Raw genomic sequence first — 17476 nt, forward strand, 5'->3', positions numbered from 1 at the left:
TGTCATGGAAAAGAAGTTTCTTTAAAATATAAAAAGGGAAGAAATATTCTGGAATATCATTTCCACTGGAAGAAGTGTGACACTATTTGTTCCTGACAGATTAAAAGTTGTGGAATATTTGTCCTAACAGAAGCAGATATTGTAGCATTGTTAATAACAAAGTTTGCAGAGAAAGTTCTATCATGAGGAACAAATTTATGTTGACAAGGCATCTATAATTAAAGGGAATGTGAAAAATCCACAGAACAACATAACTTGGCAGCTGTGATCTAGTCCTCTAGAGTTCTAGCCTCTACAAAAATAACTCTGAACATGGTATGACAGACAGACAGACAGACAGACAGACAGACAATCGAACAAAGAACCAACACTATAAATAAAACCAGCAACACTTTTATGCAAAAATGACAGTGACAATAAAATTCCAATATTTACCTTGGAAATTTGTTTCTATTCCATGGTATACTGCTGGTGGAACTCTTGCTGGAGTTGGATTTGGTGAATTGTTCCCTGATGTTCCATTTTTAATTCCGCATACTCTCATCTGACAACATGTTGGGTCACGTGGATCGGATATCAGTGTACATTCAGAACCATGACTGAGTGGATATTCGGGACAACTGCAATATAATGGTGAATACAAATGTTACTTTTGAAAAATGTATAAACTTTTGGTACCTAAAATCAACAGTAACTCCATTGATACTTTTACAAAAGTAATTCGAACCAAATATTTACCTACTGTGGGTAAATTCAAAAACATTTCACTGTGTTTTAAGGATTGCAAAAAATTCTACAAAATAGGTGTTGCAAAATTAGACTTGCATTTTAAATTTTGATAATATTATGTGTATCATCATTTTACTGAAATCACATTAATTAAACTCACATTTGTGTCAATGGTCCAATAGTTGCGATAATTTATGAATTTACAGTACTTACATTTTTTGTAAAACGAAAATATCTAAAACTTGATCACTCTCTAATGCAGGAATCCAAATATGTCAGTATATACTCTGAATTTTGTATTTGAACAATTGCATTTATTCAAAATTTTCTTCAAAGAAAATAATAAAAATGCAAATTTTACAATATGTGTGAGTGGTATATATCAATACTGTAATTTGAAAAGTTTGGCTGAAATAAAATCTTTTATCTCATCCTGTCCTTTGATTATTGAATTTGGACAAATATTGCACCACAGAAGCCATGAAGTGGTAGAATCTACTTCTGAGTAAAATTCAGATGACTCTGACATTTGGGTCAAAGGATCTGAATCTATATGATGTCATTCAGCATGGTTGCCTCTTTCCATTTTGTTACAATAGAAAACTAGAGAATGGCATAAAAATTTGAAATCCTAATTAAATTTCACCTTATGAAGAACTAAATCCAATTACTTAAAAATAAAACGATTGGTTTGGAAAAATCTAAATCGGCCAAGAAAAAATCAAATTCATCGTATAATTTGGGTGAACAGGAAGGAAACCTACCGACTTAGACATCTGTATATGCCTTTCTCAGCATCTTCACAGGTACATCTGTAACTACAACCATCATACCAAGTTTGTCCTTGTTGGTAATATTGCTCTTTGTATGTACACACACCTATAAACACAAAAGAATTGTTTCGTTTACATTAAAGAACACACTCTCCACAGTTAGTCATATAATTATTGCTAGTTTGCTTCCAATTAGAGGTTTTATGATCCTGACATATTTTTCTTTTTGCAACAGGTCAGATGAATTAGGATTTCTATAAAAGCTATTTAAAATATCAAAATTGCTTGAGAGTATTCCATTAAAATTAAGGGGTAGGGAGGGGGTAAGAATGGAATTTTTATTTTTTGGACATGGGTTATTAAGACTGAATGCTCATTCAATGAATGCAAAATTACTCACTCACTATGGATTCATGTATTTTCATGGATACCAATTTTCGTAGATTGAGGAAAAAATTGTACTTCGTTGAACATTTAAATTCCTGGTTCACATGCTCCCACGAAATCCATGACAAGTGGTATCCCACGAGTATTAATGAACCTACAGGAGGTTGTTTGGGGCATTTATGAAGTCCCTTCCTACCATACCACATCCATTTAAAAAGAAGAGCTCTTATTAAATCACTTTAACTAACTAAGTAACTAAAATTATGTAGATATGACAAAAGTTTTACTGGAGGTTTTGATTACAGTAGACCAAGGCTTCCAAAACGGTCACATATTCCGGACATTTGTATAATGTCCGGTAAAAGTCCGGCTGGGCAAAGCATGAAACGGACATCTACTTTTTAGTTTTCAAGGCTTTCTTAAGAGACGGTCATTTTAACATAATTCGCAATCTTTATGACCCAACCTTTTGCCTTTAACAGCCACACATTTCCGGTCATAAAAGTGACATGATCATTAAGTACTATCAAAACAACCCCTACTTTAATACCTTCTCATTTTAATCAAGGCTAATTAGTTGTCGAACAGCTGAAATTTACCTGTTCAGGTGACAGGTAAACTATTTTGAACCGGATATTGATCGGTCTATTCAAAGTTATTTTCTTACATTTCAGCGGTTTGCATCTAATTAATTTAGTCAAAAAGATTTAAATTATCAGAAATACGTTTACAAATATGATTTGATGAAAAAATTAAAAAGGTGAAAATGAAAAATCGTCATAACCACGTTGTTTGAACTAGTACATGTGTGCGCAGGTGTGAAATTTAATTATGCAGCCTAATTTCTTCAAAAAATGCTTAAATTTCATTGATACCTTTATCTCACGTTTATTTCGAATATTTTCTTGAAGAAATAACGTAGAAAGAGCTACTTACACTCATTCATGCTTTGCAAACGTACACGGAATTTAGGTATCCGTCTCTGGTCCATGTTTTATCATTGTCAAGATAACATCCGGTTTAAAAACGAAAGTAAAGTTTTTGACAACGTTATTTTGCCAAAATAAAGAGTCTAAGGCAGATATAAGTACGCTGATGTTGCACACTTCGAATGATGCACTGCAAATTTACTAGTTTACGTCAGAACTTCAAATTTGAATCAAAGAAAGTTTAATATCGTTTTTTTTTAATGTCAATCATTGCCATTGGGATGTCCAACTCGGCAACTGATTACCATAATTGCCTTCTTCTTCTTCTTCCATATACTGCCCACATTCAACATGATGAATATTTGTTTATTTAGTCTTAAGGGATTAAAATCGGGATTAAAATCGGGATAATATATAAAATGTCCGGCTGGCTAAAAATAATTTTGGAAGCCCTGCAGTAGACATAAATTTTGACATGAATGTTACTGAAATAAATTGGAGGAATAACAAGGAAATGCAGCAGATTCATTTATTTTCATGGGTTCAAATTTTTTGGTGATTGATGCAAAAATTGCATTTTCATGAATACTTGATTTCATGGCATAGGCAAGTTCTACAAAAAACCTGTTTTTTGTTGAATACTAAAATTTAAGGTTCACCAAAATTCATGAAAATTAGTTCCTAACAATTGATTGTATGTCGGTTTTAACCACTTTCAGCACTATTGGCTATTTTGTGGCAGTCATTTTTTATTGATGAGGAAGCTGGAGGGCCGTGAGAGAACCAACGACCTTCAGTAGGAAAACTGAAAATTCTAGTCAATTGAGATTGGAGTCAAATGCAACTGTCATAAGCTAGGTTCGATCTCAAAACCTCAGTGTTGACAGGCTAGTATTACAGTAGATTAACTACTTAGACAACAATTACGAATAATGTATCCACAGTATAAGTAATGAAAGCACAATATATTAATACATATATTTCTCTAATTCTTCATCAATTTATCCCTTTCTGCACCCATTGTATAAAAAAAATTTAATCAACATGTGGTTCGTTTGATCTCAGTTCTTCATTGGCTAAAATCCCATTATGACGTAGAATTTTCTTGCTTTCCTCTGAATTTCCTATTGTGACGGCATGAAAAAAGGCGACCATCATTCAAAAAGAAGGAATAAGTTTGCCTGCATATTGTTTGAAAATCATTAGAGAAACAGATTCCACCACCAAATCTCGTGTAATACGATATTTATCCACTCTCGACAGTTAAATTTTAAATATTTAAAACGCTCGGCAAGCCTGGCGTTTTAAATTTGAAAATTTAACTGTCTCAACATGGATAAATATCGTATCACACTCGATGCAGTGGTAGAATCTATATATATGGTTCCAGCTAATGGTTTCAAATCCCTATTAAAATTATATTTACCAGTTCTTGCTGATGGTGTTGTTCTGACTCCTGTGAGTATTTCATATTTTGGAGGTACGTTACATCGTGGAACTTTACAACATGGATTAGCCGAATCTTGAATTAGGAAACAACCTTGTGGTAGATTATTGTAGTGAACACACCTATAAAAGTGAATAATTCTATTGTTATCATTTGTTTTTAGATAAATTCTATGAAACTTATTTCCTCAGTTTTACAGTACTATAACTTCATATGTACGTTATAATACAGACAGGTCCAAGATTGATTAAAATAATATCTCGAAATCATAAATTGGGAAATAAAAGAAGAATGTGTCTGAGGACACAAATGCCCATGCTCAAGCTTCAAGCAAACGAAAATGGGACAGACGGAAAGACGGAAGGACGGAAAGACGGGTGGTCATGGGTAACACTAAATTCCCCTTCACCTACAGCTAGGGCATAAAAATAGACATTTATTCATTAGTCTCCCAAGAAATTTGAATAGTATCCTGGTGTTGAGGACATTTTTAACATCTGTTTTTGGTCAATATAGAATCAGCAAATGAATAAAACAGTGCTCTTCGGAAATTTATTTCTGATTGGATCATTGTAAATAAAGACCTGATTCTCAAAATAATTAGTTATGCATTAATATCACAAATGATGTTTACCATTACATTAATTATTATGCAAGCTTTTTGTTCAAAATCATATTTTATGCAAAAAAAAAAAAAAAAAATCCTGTACCAAAACCCAATTATTTAATAATATATCTAGTAAAAAATCATACTGCAATTTATAGAAATATTTTCTGGTTTTTTTTATTTTGAATTGTTGGGATGCTTTTTCATTGATGTATACCCTATGTCTCCCTAGTTCATACACATATTCATAAAGAAATAGTGTACCTACTTTTCTACACATGTGTAATGACCTGATTTTCCATCATCACATATACAGTTATACCGACATCCTACGTCCCATTTCTGTCCTACATTGTATCGTTTTCCTCCGTAGTCACAGTATCCTGTAATGTAATAAAATAATAGATGCATGTCTAAAATAAACTAGGAAAGTTTGTGATTTCAATAGCTTTCAGGGAAGCAAATTTTTGAGATGTTCTTATTAATGCAAAGACTGTGTGACCAGACAGGTGTTGCAAAAATAAACTCTATTTTAAATTTTTTTTATAGCATTATATGCATACAGCATTTCCTGAGATCACAATAATTAAAATTGTATTTTTGTTGATTATATCCAACTATAATTTAATTTTGGTTGTAACACATCATCTGATTGGCTGAAAGTTTTTTGTCTATCAGCTCATGGACATAATTTTGTCATGTGACCGTGACATCATCAGCGTTTTTTCATGGATCACACCTTGAAAATGGAATTTGGAATTAAATTATAAGGAATGACTGTAATATTTTTTCTGTCTATTCCAAATAACCTCAAAAATGTGGTGCACACTTTTAAATTACCCACTATGCGGCTGATTCAGAGTGCACCACATTTTTTATGTTATTTGGAATAGACATACAAATTTTTACAGTCATTCCTTAAATCACAATAATAAATGCATGTAAAAGTTCTGAATTGACAGTATATACTCTATCTTTGTGTAAAGATTAAAAGTGATTGGAAATCTTTTTATTATCTCATTTCAGTGCTTTTTTCTAATGTGTGTTATTCTTTTAAATTTGAATGTCATTCTGAGCACAACAAGGAAGTAATGACTTTGATCCAGAAATATCTTAAAATAAAGTTGGGCCAAAAATATATGTACTTGTTTCTTGCCTCATATCACAATAAAAGGGATATATAGGATTTAGGTAGGTAAACAATCTGTCTCTAAACATTTATATAGACTTAATAGGGAGATGTTTTGGACTTTACCTGAGCTTTACTGAAATGTTTATAAAATGTGTTAAGGTAGGTACAAACATTTTTGGAATAGGTAGGGAGGCAGGAAACACAACTATATTTTTTTTTACCTTATGAAAATACAATGCCAAAAACACTACTGTAAATTTAGAAATTAATGCATATAAAAATAAGAAGATGTGATATGATTGCAAATGAGACAACTCTCCACCAGGGACCAAATGACATAGAAGTTAACAACTATAAGTCACTGTATGGCCTTCAACAATGAGCAAAACCAATCCCGCTTAGTCAACTTGTAAATGGCCTCGAAATGACAAATGCAAAACAATTCAAAGAGAAAACTAATAGCCACGAGTCAGTTTCACAAAAAAACCTTACAACTAAGATTGATCGTAAGTATACTGAATTGTTCATGACTTACGATCAATCTTAGTAGTAAGTTTTTTTTTGTGAAACCGACTCCCGATTTATGCACAAAACAATGAAAGAAAAACAAATATCATATACAGCAACAAACAACAACCACTGAATTACAGGCTACTGACTGGGGACAGGCACATACAGAATGAGGTGGGTGAAACATGTTTGCAGGCGCCCAAATGCCCAATGTATTTCTCATTAAGAATCCTTGACCTCTTGCAAATATGAGAAATCTAATTTATGCAATTGCAAATATTTTATGAAGGATAATCACTACTGAAATTATGAAAGTAAGTTTTTATTATTGGGAAATTGATAGCATCGCATTTTTTGCATTTATAAAAACATAGCAGTACTGTCTAAAGTAAAGAGTTACACTGTATTTTTGGCCAAATTTTGTTTACTATACCAACCTCCAGCTGACATTTTTCCAGGGTCAACAGTGGGAGGTGCTGGTGTGTATGCTGTATTAAACAAGGGGATTATTGTCCTTCCATAACCATTGTGTTCACTTGCTCCTGTCTGAGGAGAGACTATTGAGTTAGTGAGTGCAGACTGGCCAAATGCTGGAAGTGGTTGAGGTACTTTTCCCAAATTTGCATCAAAGGTGCATTTTGGAGCAGAACAGCAAGGGTCATTAGGGTCAGTACTCATGACACATGTTGGTGACATGTTATTATATTTTGGACATCTGAAAATATCATAAACTTTAATAGAAGTCAATTCAATAAAAGAAAAAAAATAAATATCACTAAGGCAATAGAATTTACATTGTATTAATATCAAATCTTTGATATTTGAAAAGTCTCTGTTAAATTGATCCACAACTTTTATAGACTAAAAACACTTAAGTATCAATTACTTCTAAAATTACGTAATCTGATAAAAGAATATACAAAACTAAACAGACTTTAAGCCACTATCGATAAGATTGAACACATACCTTTTGTCTATAATTGTTTGACAGATATTTAAAAAAGCCATCGGAAAATGATATCAATAGAATAAGTGTCACACAATAAGCCATTTCACCGACTTTGTTGGTAATATAATTTTCCCTACTCCAGAAACAAGAATAATGTGCCCCCATTGGCTGGATATCTATTGCTTAGGATTTTGTAACTTAATTGTTTTTGTAAAAGCTTTTAAAAGTTTTATCCAGAAAGCATCAAATTCTTAAATAGTATATTATGAACAACAGAAACTTTTACAATCTTAAAAAAAAGAAGAAATGGTTAAAAGAATAATGAAAATTAATGTGCTAATCTGTAATCTAAAACTGAATTTTCACTATTTGTAAACAAAGTGTATGTAATAAAAGAAATAAATAATATACATTGTTATAGAATAAAACAAGAGATTTTTGTCACTTGTTTTATTTCTATCTGTATCATACTTCATGTTCTACATGTAAAATATCTATAAAGTTCATATTCAACGAACCCTTACCTTGCTCTGCATGACATTTGACCTTTAGTAGCGTCTACACAAACACAGTATTTGGAACATCCATCCATCCATGCCTGATTTTGTGAGTAAACTTGTCCATTATAAAGACATCCATCTGCAAGACATTTTTAGTGTTTAGAAAACCTGTTACGGTGGTATCTATCTACCTTAGCTTTAACACTATCCCTATGGTTCTTTTGTCTTATTCAACCTTCTCATTTATAGACTACCTTGATAGCTTGCTGTTCTGTGTGAGCCAAGGCTCTGTGTTGAAGGCCGTACTTTAACCTATAATTGTTTACATTTTACACATTGTGACTTGGATGGATAGTTGTCTCATTGGCACTCATACCACATCTTCTTATTTATATTTGACATTATGACAGATTTTAAGGTAGGGTTTTTTTTGTTAATTCATATAAATTCTGTAGTTACATAATCAATAAGTGTGATTTTTAAATCAAAAGTTATCATCAGCTCAGTAGTCAGTACTTTGGTACTGACATGATTTATAACAAACCTTTCTAAAATTGTCCGTTTATAAATTTTGAAATTATAAAGAAGCCAAGGTTTCAACTCCCTCAGGCAAAGTTGACCTTAAATGGATTTGGCTTTTTTTTTTAGGTCTTTTTGGTTATATAGCTCTTCAAGTGTTTCTGATTTTAAACATCCTTGGCTTTCAAATATTCTGCTTTGAGCGTTCCTGATGAAGATAAATCCAGAAAAGCACTCGGACACATGAAATTTATAATGTGTTGTTTTCATTTTTTTTTAAAACTAAAACAATGGTATAACTCACAAAAGGACATAACCCCCTCCAATACCATTAGCATATTGAAGTATAACAAGAATGTGTCCATAGTACACGGATGCCCCACTAGCACTATCATTTTTTATGTTCAGTGGACCGTGAAATTGGGGTAAAAACTCTAATTTGGCATTAAAGTTAGAAAGATCATATCATAGAGAACAAGTGTACTAAGTTTCAAATTGATTGGACTTCAACTTCATCAAAAACTACCTTGACCAAAAACTTTAACCTGAAGCGGGACAGACGGACGGAGGAACGCACAGACCAGAAAACTTTATGCCCCTTCTACTATCGTAGGTGGGGCATAAAAAATTCAATTATCTTAATTAAAACATGTTGGAATGGGATTACATTCCTTTAAGGATTACCTAAGGTAGTGGTTTACAACTATGTCAAGTTTTATTAACGTCCATTAAGAAAGGGCTACACATACAAGGCACAGACGGATAGGGGGATCCCTATATACTCTCCAAAAACAAGTTTTGGGGTCTAGAGAACGAGGAAGGGCAGGGGGCATAGAAAAGTTGAAATCCGGAGTTCTAATGAAAAATATTATTTCATATGAAGCAATAGGTAAAATCTTGTAGAAAAATAAGAACACACAAACAAACTTAACCCTGCTACAAATGTATGTGTCTGTCTCAAGTAAGAAACTTTGTTTTTCTATGTCATATCTTAAAATTTGGAGAAATTGTGGTGATGGCAGATCTCTGATTGTTTCTGTTTAATTGAATTGATTCAAAAAGCTTTTAAGCTTTTAAGAGCTTTTTAATGTATGACATATTGTATTATCACATGTCTCTTGTTTTGATTGTTGAAGATTATGTTGATCTCTTGAGGATCTTTTGTTACCGCATTGGGTTGCTGCTCAGTGACATACACCCATGCCTCTCTTTGTTCATGTTAAAATTAAAGCTGAAGCAGCATAAATTGTGAACAATTTCAAATGTGTTGAACATAACGGTATTCAGTTTTTTTAATAAGAAAACTGTTGTCATGTAAATTTTTCAATACAATTCATATAATACACAATGTGTAAATTGATTCCTAATGACAATTCAGACTGTGTCACCAAATATTCTAATTCTAAATTTAAGAAATAAATACTCCAGTACCCTTTCTGATTACTTTAGAAAACTCTTCAAATATAAAAATCATCCAAACCTATTGTGGGTGGGAGCATCCCTGTTCCTGATCCGCCTCCTTGGATATAACCACCAGCCAGTGTGGGTATGGGGAAGACATTTCCATTCTGATTGACAATTTGAATTCCACCACCTCCACCCAGAGAATAGCTGCTGGTGGCAGATTGCAAAAAGACTCCATTGGTACACTGTACTTTGAGACAACATTCACCATTTCTTCTGTTCAGGTTACATCCTGATGGCAAGTTAGTATAACTGGGACATCTGAAATAGACAATTTTACTTATTGAATCGCATTGTTGTTCAGACTTTTTTTTAAGGATATTGTAAAACCGGAAATTTTCTCGAGCAGTTTGATTTTGCTAATTTCGCAATTAAAATGAAAATGTGAAGATACCCTTCTCCTTCACTTGATTTTAGAAAATCACAAACAATAAAAATATATCCTTGCAAACAGGTTTGGCCAATTAAATTGCAAAGCTTAAACTCCAAGAAAAAATAAACCACTTACAGGTATGAACAATACATTTCAAAAACCTGTTACCTTTTATAAATATGAACATTCTTATGAAAACTATCTAGATCATGATCATTTATATGTGATTTTAAATGATACATTTTGTTTGTAAATTTCCAGTTCATCAAATTCTGTAATTGTGATTAAGGTGGTACCCAACACCTTGACTAATATTAATTTGGCTCGTTTAATTTTCATAAAATTTTGACAAAATGTTTACTTTGACCCTTTGACAGAAATATAAAAATTTCAAAAAATTTGAACCAACCACTTTATCAGAAAAATTTCACTGGTTATATAGCAGTTTGACAAACACTAATTTTGTACATTGAGAAGCTTAATATTTCCTTAACAATACAACGTAATTAAAACGTTTAGCTGATTTTTACAGAGTTATCTCCCTGTAGTGTTAGGTACCACCTTAAGCTAAGGTTGCAACTCATTAGGTAAAGTTCACATCCTTGTCCTGAAAACTTGTCTCTGACATTGGCAATCATATCGCATCTCCTCATTTTTATCCTGCACAGCAAATTCAACAACAATTTTAAAAGGGGACCTTGCAAATCAATTTGTTTTTGGTCAATTATCAATATAACTGTTTATTTCAACAGATTTTAACCTACACTGTTTATTAGAGAAAAAACCAAAGTATGATAACAATCAGGTAACGAATTTCCCTGAATTATGGGGTAGTGTAAGAGATGCCATCCAATCCCATAAATCAGTCAATGATATTGATATTACATTGTTCTTACGTATTGACACATCTATAATAACCATATTTAGCATTTTCACAGGAACATCTCTCATCACATTTTGGTGCCCAAACTTCTCCCTGTTTGTATGACTTTCCATCATATACACAATGATCTATAACAACAAGTAAATACAAAATGAAGAACTTATGAAAACTGGGAATAAAAATTTGACTATAACATTGACATATATATTGCACTTGACTTCTCTGATTTAATTTGTAGTTATAACTGTCAGTTTTGTTTATTTCCTATAATGTTACTATGATTTCATAGATATTTCCCTCGTAAAACTAAATTAAAGTCAACGATTGAATGTTTGGTTTATTGCTATATGTAGTACTGAATAAGCAAACTTTATGTTCTTACCATTTGGTCCTGAAGATTGTGAGCTTGGACCTAAAAATATGAAAACATAGACATTTTAGCAGAATCAATAATCATTTAATGTAAATCACTTTAGAGCTAAACAATCAACCATACTAGTGTAAACCTACTATCTTGCAACTGGTGAATTCAACTTGAATCAAGATTTGTTTAAATCAAAGCATTGCCTAGTGTATGAATGTGTGTTAAACTCCCCTCCTGTTTAAAGTATTTGCACCTAAACAATGTCAAGCCCCATAACAAGGGTGTAAACTTTCCAAACTTCATATACTGTGAATTCATCACTATTTGTCGAATACCAATTTTCGTGGATCCACGGAAATAAAGGAATCCACAATATTACAAATTTAACGTTTTTAATCAATGTTCAATCTTTCTATTTGTGTTTTAATATAAAAATACGTAAATCATTTTAAGTCCAAAAATTGAAAAATTATATGATAAAATGTAATCTTTATTCAATGTACCTACTTGCACAAGCTAAATAGGTAATCACAAAGAAAAAGCTGTATACACCTTTCATATTCTAATCAAAATTCATTTCAATAGTAGACTACATTTTACTTACAGAAGTTACAGGTGTTTCTGCAGTTTTTCTTGGCCCAGTCCTTGTATGTAGTACATACATCACTACCATAGTTAGAACAGGTTAACAAGTCAAGACAAGGTCCAGAAAATGGTGCCTGAAGGTCTAGGGAAAAGAGAAAAGGAAAAGATACTTATACATGTACAGATGAGCATGCTGTAAATTACTTTGAGAAACTTTAAAGCAATATTATTTTTTTTCTATTTTTACCATCAAAGGCCATAAAAGCATGTTTCATAATATACTTTGTTTTTGGAAAAGATAAAAAAAAAACTTGGAAACTTGGAATGGAATGAGGTTCTAGTATACCCGTGAGTCCTACATCAATAGGAATTTACTTTTCATCTATCTATCATCAGATAAAATGAAAATGTTACAGCCTTTACTAAATTCTTATCAACATGATCAATTTTCTTTTCTTTCTGTCGTTCAAGGTCTTTAAAACTGTCATTTGGAGTCTAAGTACCTTATTGTATATTACAATTATGCTGGTTATTCAAAACTTAAACACTTTTTTTTTTAATGAAAACCTAGAGCTGTACTTTTTCTTAGAAAATCCTTTTTATATTCAACATGATTAAAAGATTACAGTTCTAGACTTACTGATTCCACTTCCACTGATCATTCCGTTACCAGAGAAGGTACCAGCTTGCTGTGTAAACTCACATACTGGTTTCTTACAACATTGTCCTGGTGTCTGTTCTAAATGACAGATCTGGGGGAGAACAGAATAGGATGGACATCTGAAAATACATAGAATCTTTCACTAGATGTATAAATACATTAAGGATATTTGCTCCTCTGTTTCAAAATAACAAGCTTTATAAAAGACTGTTATAAATTGATTGTATATAAATAACGGAATTTAAAAAGAAGAAAAAAATTAAAGGTCCATGTCCTTGTTTTTGAGATTTAATCAATTGAAAATTCAGGAAATGATTCTCTCTAGATTTTCATACATTTAACATTGGCACCTTTTTTCTTTCAAAAGCTATGATTTTATAAGGTTTTCAAAAATGGCTTTTTAAACTATATGTAATAAAATTAAGAAAGAAAAGTAGGGGTTGGCAGGCAAAAATTTTATAGGCACTACATGGATAAAACTAGAGGATTCTGAATATTTGATTAAAAGTCAGAAACAAGAGTAGTGAACATCCTTAACATGTTAGTTCTGTTTAGATGGTTTAGTCATTTGCTTGCATGTTTATTTTCATTAAAAAAATGTCTCATCCAAAATACAAAAATGTACAAAAATGTATAAGAAACCATGTTGTTATGAGAATGTAACTGTTATGACAAATTTATATTAAAAACAAGCCTCATGTCTTGGTACAAGAATTCTACAATTTTGTAATCTTAAGACTTACAATTGTTCACACTGGTAGAGACCTGTTTTAGCAGCAGTACATGTGCACTGGAAGTCACATCCATCAGTCCAACTCTGGTCTTGGTAATACTGTTTTCCTTTATATACACAGACATCTGAAAAGTATCAATGAAATTAGTCTAAAAATAAAAGCTGTATACAGGTAGTTATATATTTACTTTAAAAAAAATGCTGATGGAAAATCACTTTTATTTTACTTTCATACATCAGACATTTGCTTAATCTAAAAGCTATGCATACATGTAGGTGTACAAAGTAATTGCTTGTTTCTGTTTTCTATGTGCTTTTCAAAATACTATAAGTTTTAAAAGCCAAACTTGTGGCCAAAAATTTGGACAGTAAGGAGGGATACCTAGGCTGTCATGAAATAGAAGTTCCTTCATAATATAAGTTCCCAATGGAACTATTATTTCCAAGTTGGAAAAAAAATATATCAGTATTTGTTCCTAATGGAATAAATGGTAAAGAATATTTGATCCAACAGGAACAGATGTTATGGCATTGTTTAAGACAAAGTTTCCAGGGGAACTTATGTCAGGCGGAACAAACATATGTTCAACTTGACTAGATTAGCGTTAAAAATAACTAGTATGTTTTTGTCAAACACAATTATCAATATATTGTAAGCTTATAAGTAACACAGATTTATTTCATTCTGTTTTACATGAATGCTTTAAAATCATTGATGAAATTGCCCTTTACAAACACATTACTGATCTAAACTGTTATGATTACCCAGAGCCCTAGAGGACTTATAAGGAATTAACATGTTAACCCTGCCACATTCTGTATGTGCCTGTCCCAAGTCAGGAACCTGTAATTCAGGGGTTGTCTTTTTTATTGTTGCATATTATATTTGTTTTTTGTTTATTGTTTTGTACATATTTGTTTTTTGTTTATTGTTTTGTACATAACTCAGCATGTTAGTTTTCTTGTTTGAATTGTTTTACGTTTGTCATTTGGGGGCCTTTAATAGCTTACTATGTGGTATGGGTTTTGTTCATTGTTTAAGGCTGTATGGTGACCTATTGTTGCTAACTTCCAAGTCATTTCGTCTCTGTTCGAGAGTTGTCTTATTGCCAATTATACTACATCTTCTTATTTTTTTTTATCAAGAATAACAATATTGAAGTCATTATCAGTCAGAGCTCTGACATAAACAAGTCAGAATAAAATGACTTCCATAGGTCAGATATAATTTGATGTAAGTGTTGTCTCCCTTCATGCACTCAACAGAATATGACTTGTACAGGTCAGTTTATGTCAGACTTTAATTTATCATAAAATGACTTCCACAGGTCAGCTTTTGCACAAAATATTGTGACTTAATATCTTCATATTCTAATAAGATTTATGCCCCTTTTTAATGCATTTTGACTTCAAGAGGTCATTTTTGTTCTGCTTTGAAGCAGTCATTACTACCACTTTGTTATCAATCTCCATAAAAATATGGTGATTACTAGTTTCGAATTAAAGAGTTTTAAAAAGTGGGGCTCATCTGACATCATACCTTCTCCTTTCCAGAATCTAAACATAATATATTTATCTCATCACTTTCAATTATTTCAAAATACAAAGAAAAACCAGGTGAGAAAAAATGGATCATACAATTTTCTGAATATCAAAAGATTTACAAAATACAATATTGGATACATTTACCAGTACCATGACAATACTTTAAATCTTCCAAGGAAAAAACAAGACACTTATTCATGATAAGACTGTGTTAAAAAAAGATATATTCTCATCCACTTTAAGCTAAATTTATTAAGAGCAAAACATTTATTATTTTGATATTTCATTGATGTAAATACTGTTGTGCAAACTGACTCAAACAAGTCACATTATGTTCTGACTTCAAAGAGTCAGTCATATTAAATGTATTACAATTTTTAAGTCTAGTATTGTCATATTGATTTAAAAATGTATAGGTAAGCCAGATAAAAGACTGAGGAAATAAGGTCCCCATAAGTTTATTTGGTATATTCAATATTAAATGTATTTTGTTTTAAACAGGTCAAATCATGTTCTGACTTAAAAGAGTCAGTCCAAATCTAAAATAAATTTATTAAAGTATTTAAGCCGGGCATTGCCATATGATATTAAATGAATGTATGGGAACGTCAGATAAAAGACACAGGAAATATATGTTAAGATCCCCTAAAATAAATAATCAATTGACTTAATTGTTTCTTAAAATTTATCAAATAATAAACTCGAAAATGGCAGATTCAGAAGCAGTCTGAAAGCAAGGACTTTCTTGGATTAAAGGAAGTACACCTAGCTTTGATTGGACATTTTGTTCTGCAAACTGACTCAAACAGGTCAAATCATGTTCTGACTTAAAAGAGTCCGTCAAAAACTAAATGGATATGCATAAAATCTGGTTCATAATTTTTGAAAAGATGGAGAGATTAATGAGTCTATATTTTGTTATTCCGACTCACAAATGTCACTATGTGACAAATTTCGGGAATTTTTCTCTCCTTTTGACTGATTCCTATATGTTGTATGGGTGTCATAACTATCACTACAATATGTACAAAGTCAGCACATTCTAAGGGACGACATCAAAAGACCAATGTAGGATAAAAAAACTTAAATCAAATAGTTTGGGGGTGGGGTTAAAATTGCTGCAAGTTTTGTTTAAAACAAAATCGATTTTACATAAATCCATATTGGTCAATCAATCTTTCCCAAATTAAATTAAGTTAAGAGGGGGGTGGGTGGGTCAGTGAAAAAACTATGTGATGTGAATTAAGTTTTTTATCCTACATTGAACTTTTGATGTCGTCCCTAATGACTTGACCTATTACAGTATTTCTGTCTGAATTTTGTATGAATATTCTGTATTTACTTATTTAACTACATGTATGTGATTGCAAGTGTATTAATTAGCTTTGTTTATTACTTATATTAAACTAAACCTCTATTAATCAATTATCTTTACTCTGGTTATTGATTATATAAGAAAAACTCTGCCTATTACTATATGACTGTAATCTAAACTCTGATTGTTAACATCCTGGATTGCATATCTGCATGACCATTAAACTCATGGTATGCCCATTTTATTTGAGGATATAAAAGTATTGTTTTTTCAATATAACATTTTCAGACACTTTGAATCTGTGAACATGGTGAAGACAACTTTCAATTTGACTTTAGAAATTAAAGAGTTTGTAAGCAAAATGTTGGGGAAATTTAATTATAATTAAGAATGTTTAAAATTAGTTAAGAAAAAAGCTGACATTATTAATGTTAAAAAAATTTTGAGGAGAAAAAAACATACAAATTCAGACCAAATATGGTGACTTTGTTGTCCTTCAAGAAGCCGTACATATAATCCATAATATTTTCACTGTTTTTTTAAATACATGTAAAAGTTGAAAGATAACTATCTATTGATTTTTTTTAAATAGCTTTTTTCACAACACTTATAACTTTGTAATTTATGTTTAATTGTACACTTGTTATTCTTAATATCTTTAAAAATTGTTGTTTGGGAACAAAATCTTGTAAGGGTTTCTTATGCTACTAGCATGACAAGTGCATTCATATTCTAAAATACTCTAAACATTAAAAAAAGTCAGTATTTTCAGATCATTCTGAGTCTTTCTGACCTTATTAAGTCAGAACATTCAGACTTTTATAAGTCAGAACATTCTGACTTCCAATGTTCTTCTCACTTCTGTAGAAACAAAGACTATTCTATGTCTCATATAAGAGGTAAATGCTTCATGTGGCTAAGCATCTGGTGTAAGAATTATAGATGTGTAATTTCAGAGGAAAACAAATATGCCAAAATTTTTATTTTTTTTTATATAGATTAGACCGTTGGTTTTTCCGTTTGAATGGTTTTACACTAGTAATTTTTTGAGGCCCTTTAATTTATAGCTTG

The 17476-nt window shown here is 31.5% G+C and overlaps 1 protein-coding gene across 1 annotated transcript in view; it reads right to left on the reverse strand.

The window, feature by feature from the left end:
- Positions 1-17476, reverse strand: part of LOC127702009 (uncharacterized) — a 91730-nt gene that overhangs the window by 65076 nt on the left and 9178 nt on the right. Inside the window, exons 9-20 of the mRNA XM_052205987.1 lie at positions 13556-13670; positions 12778-12931; positions 12171-12285; positions 11585-11614; positions 11216-11330; positions 9963-10207; positions 7988-8102; positions 6952-7229; positions 5141-5255; positions 4245-4387; positions 1494-1608; positions 436-620 (exon numbers count right to left, since the gene is read on the reverse strand). Of these exons, the coding sequence (XP_052061947.1) occupies positions 436-620; positions 1494-1608; positions 4245-4387; positions 5141-5255; positions 6952-7229; positions 7988-8102; positions 9963-10207; positions 11216-11330; positions 11585-11614; positions 12171-12285; positions 12778-12931; positions 13556-13670 (1725 nt within the window). The remainder of the gene's footprint in view (positions 1-435; positions 621-1493; positions 1609-4244; positions 4388-5140; positions 5256-6951; positions 7230-7987; positions 8103-9962; positions 10208-11215; positions 11331-11584; positions 11615-12170; positions 12286-12777; positions 12932-13555; positions 13671-17476) is intronic.

This window comes from Mytilus californianus, unplaced genomic scaffold (genome assembly GCF_021869535.1).
Source record: "Mytilus californianus isolate M0D057914Y unplaced genomic scaffold, xbMytCali1.0.p SCAF_5, whole genome shotgun sequence".
Lineage (NCBI taxonomy): Eukaryota > Metazoa > Mollusca > Bivalvia > Mytilida > Mytilidae > Mytilus > Mytilus californianus.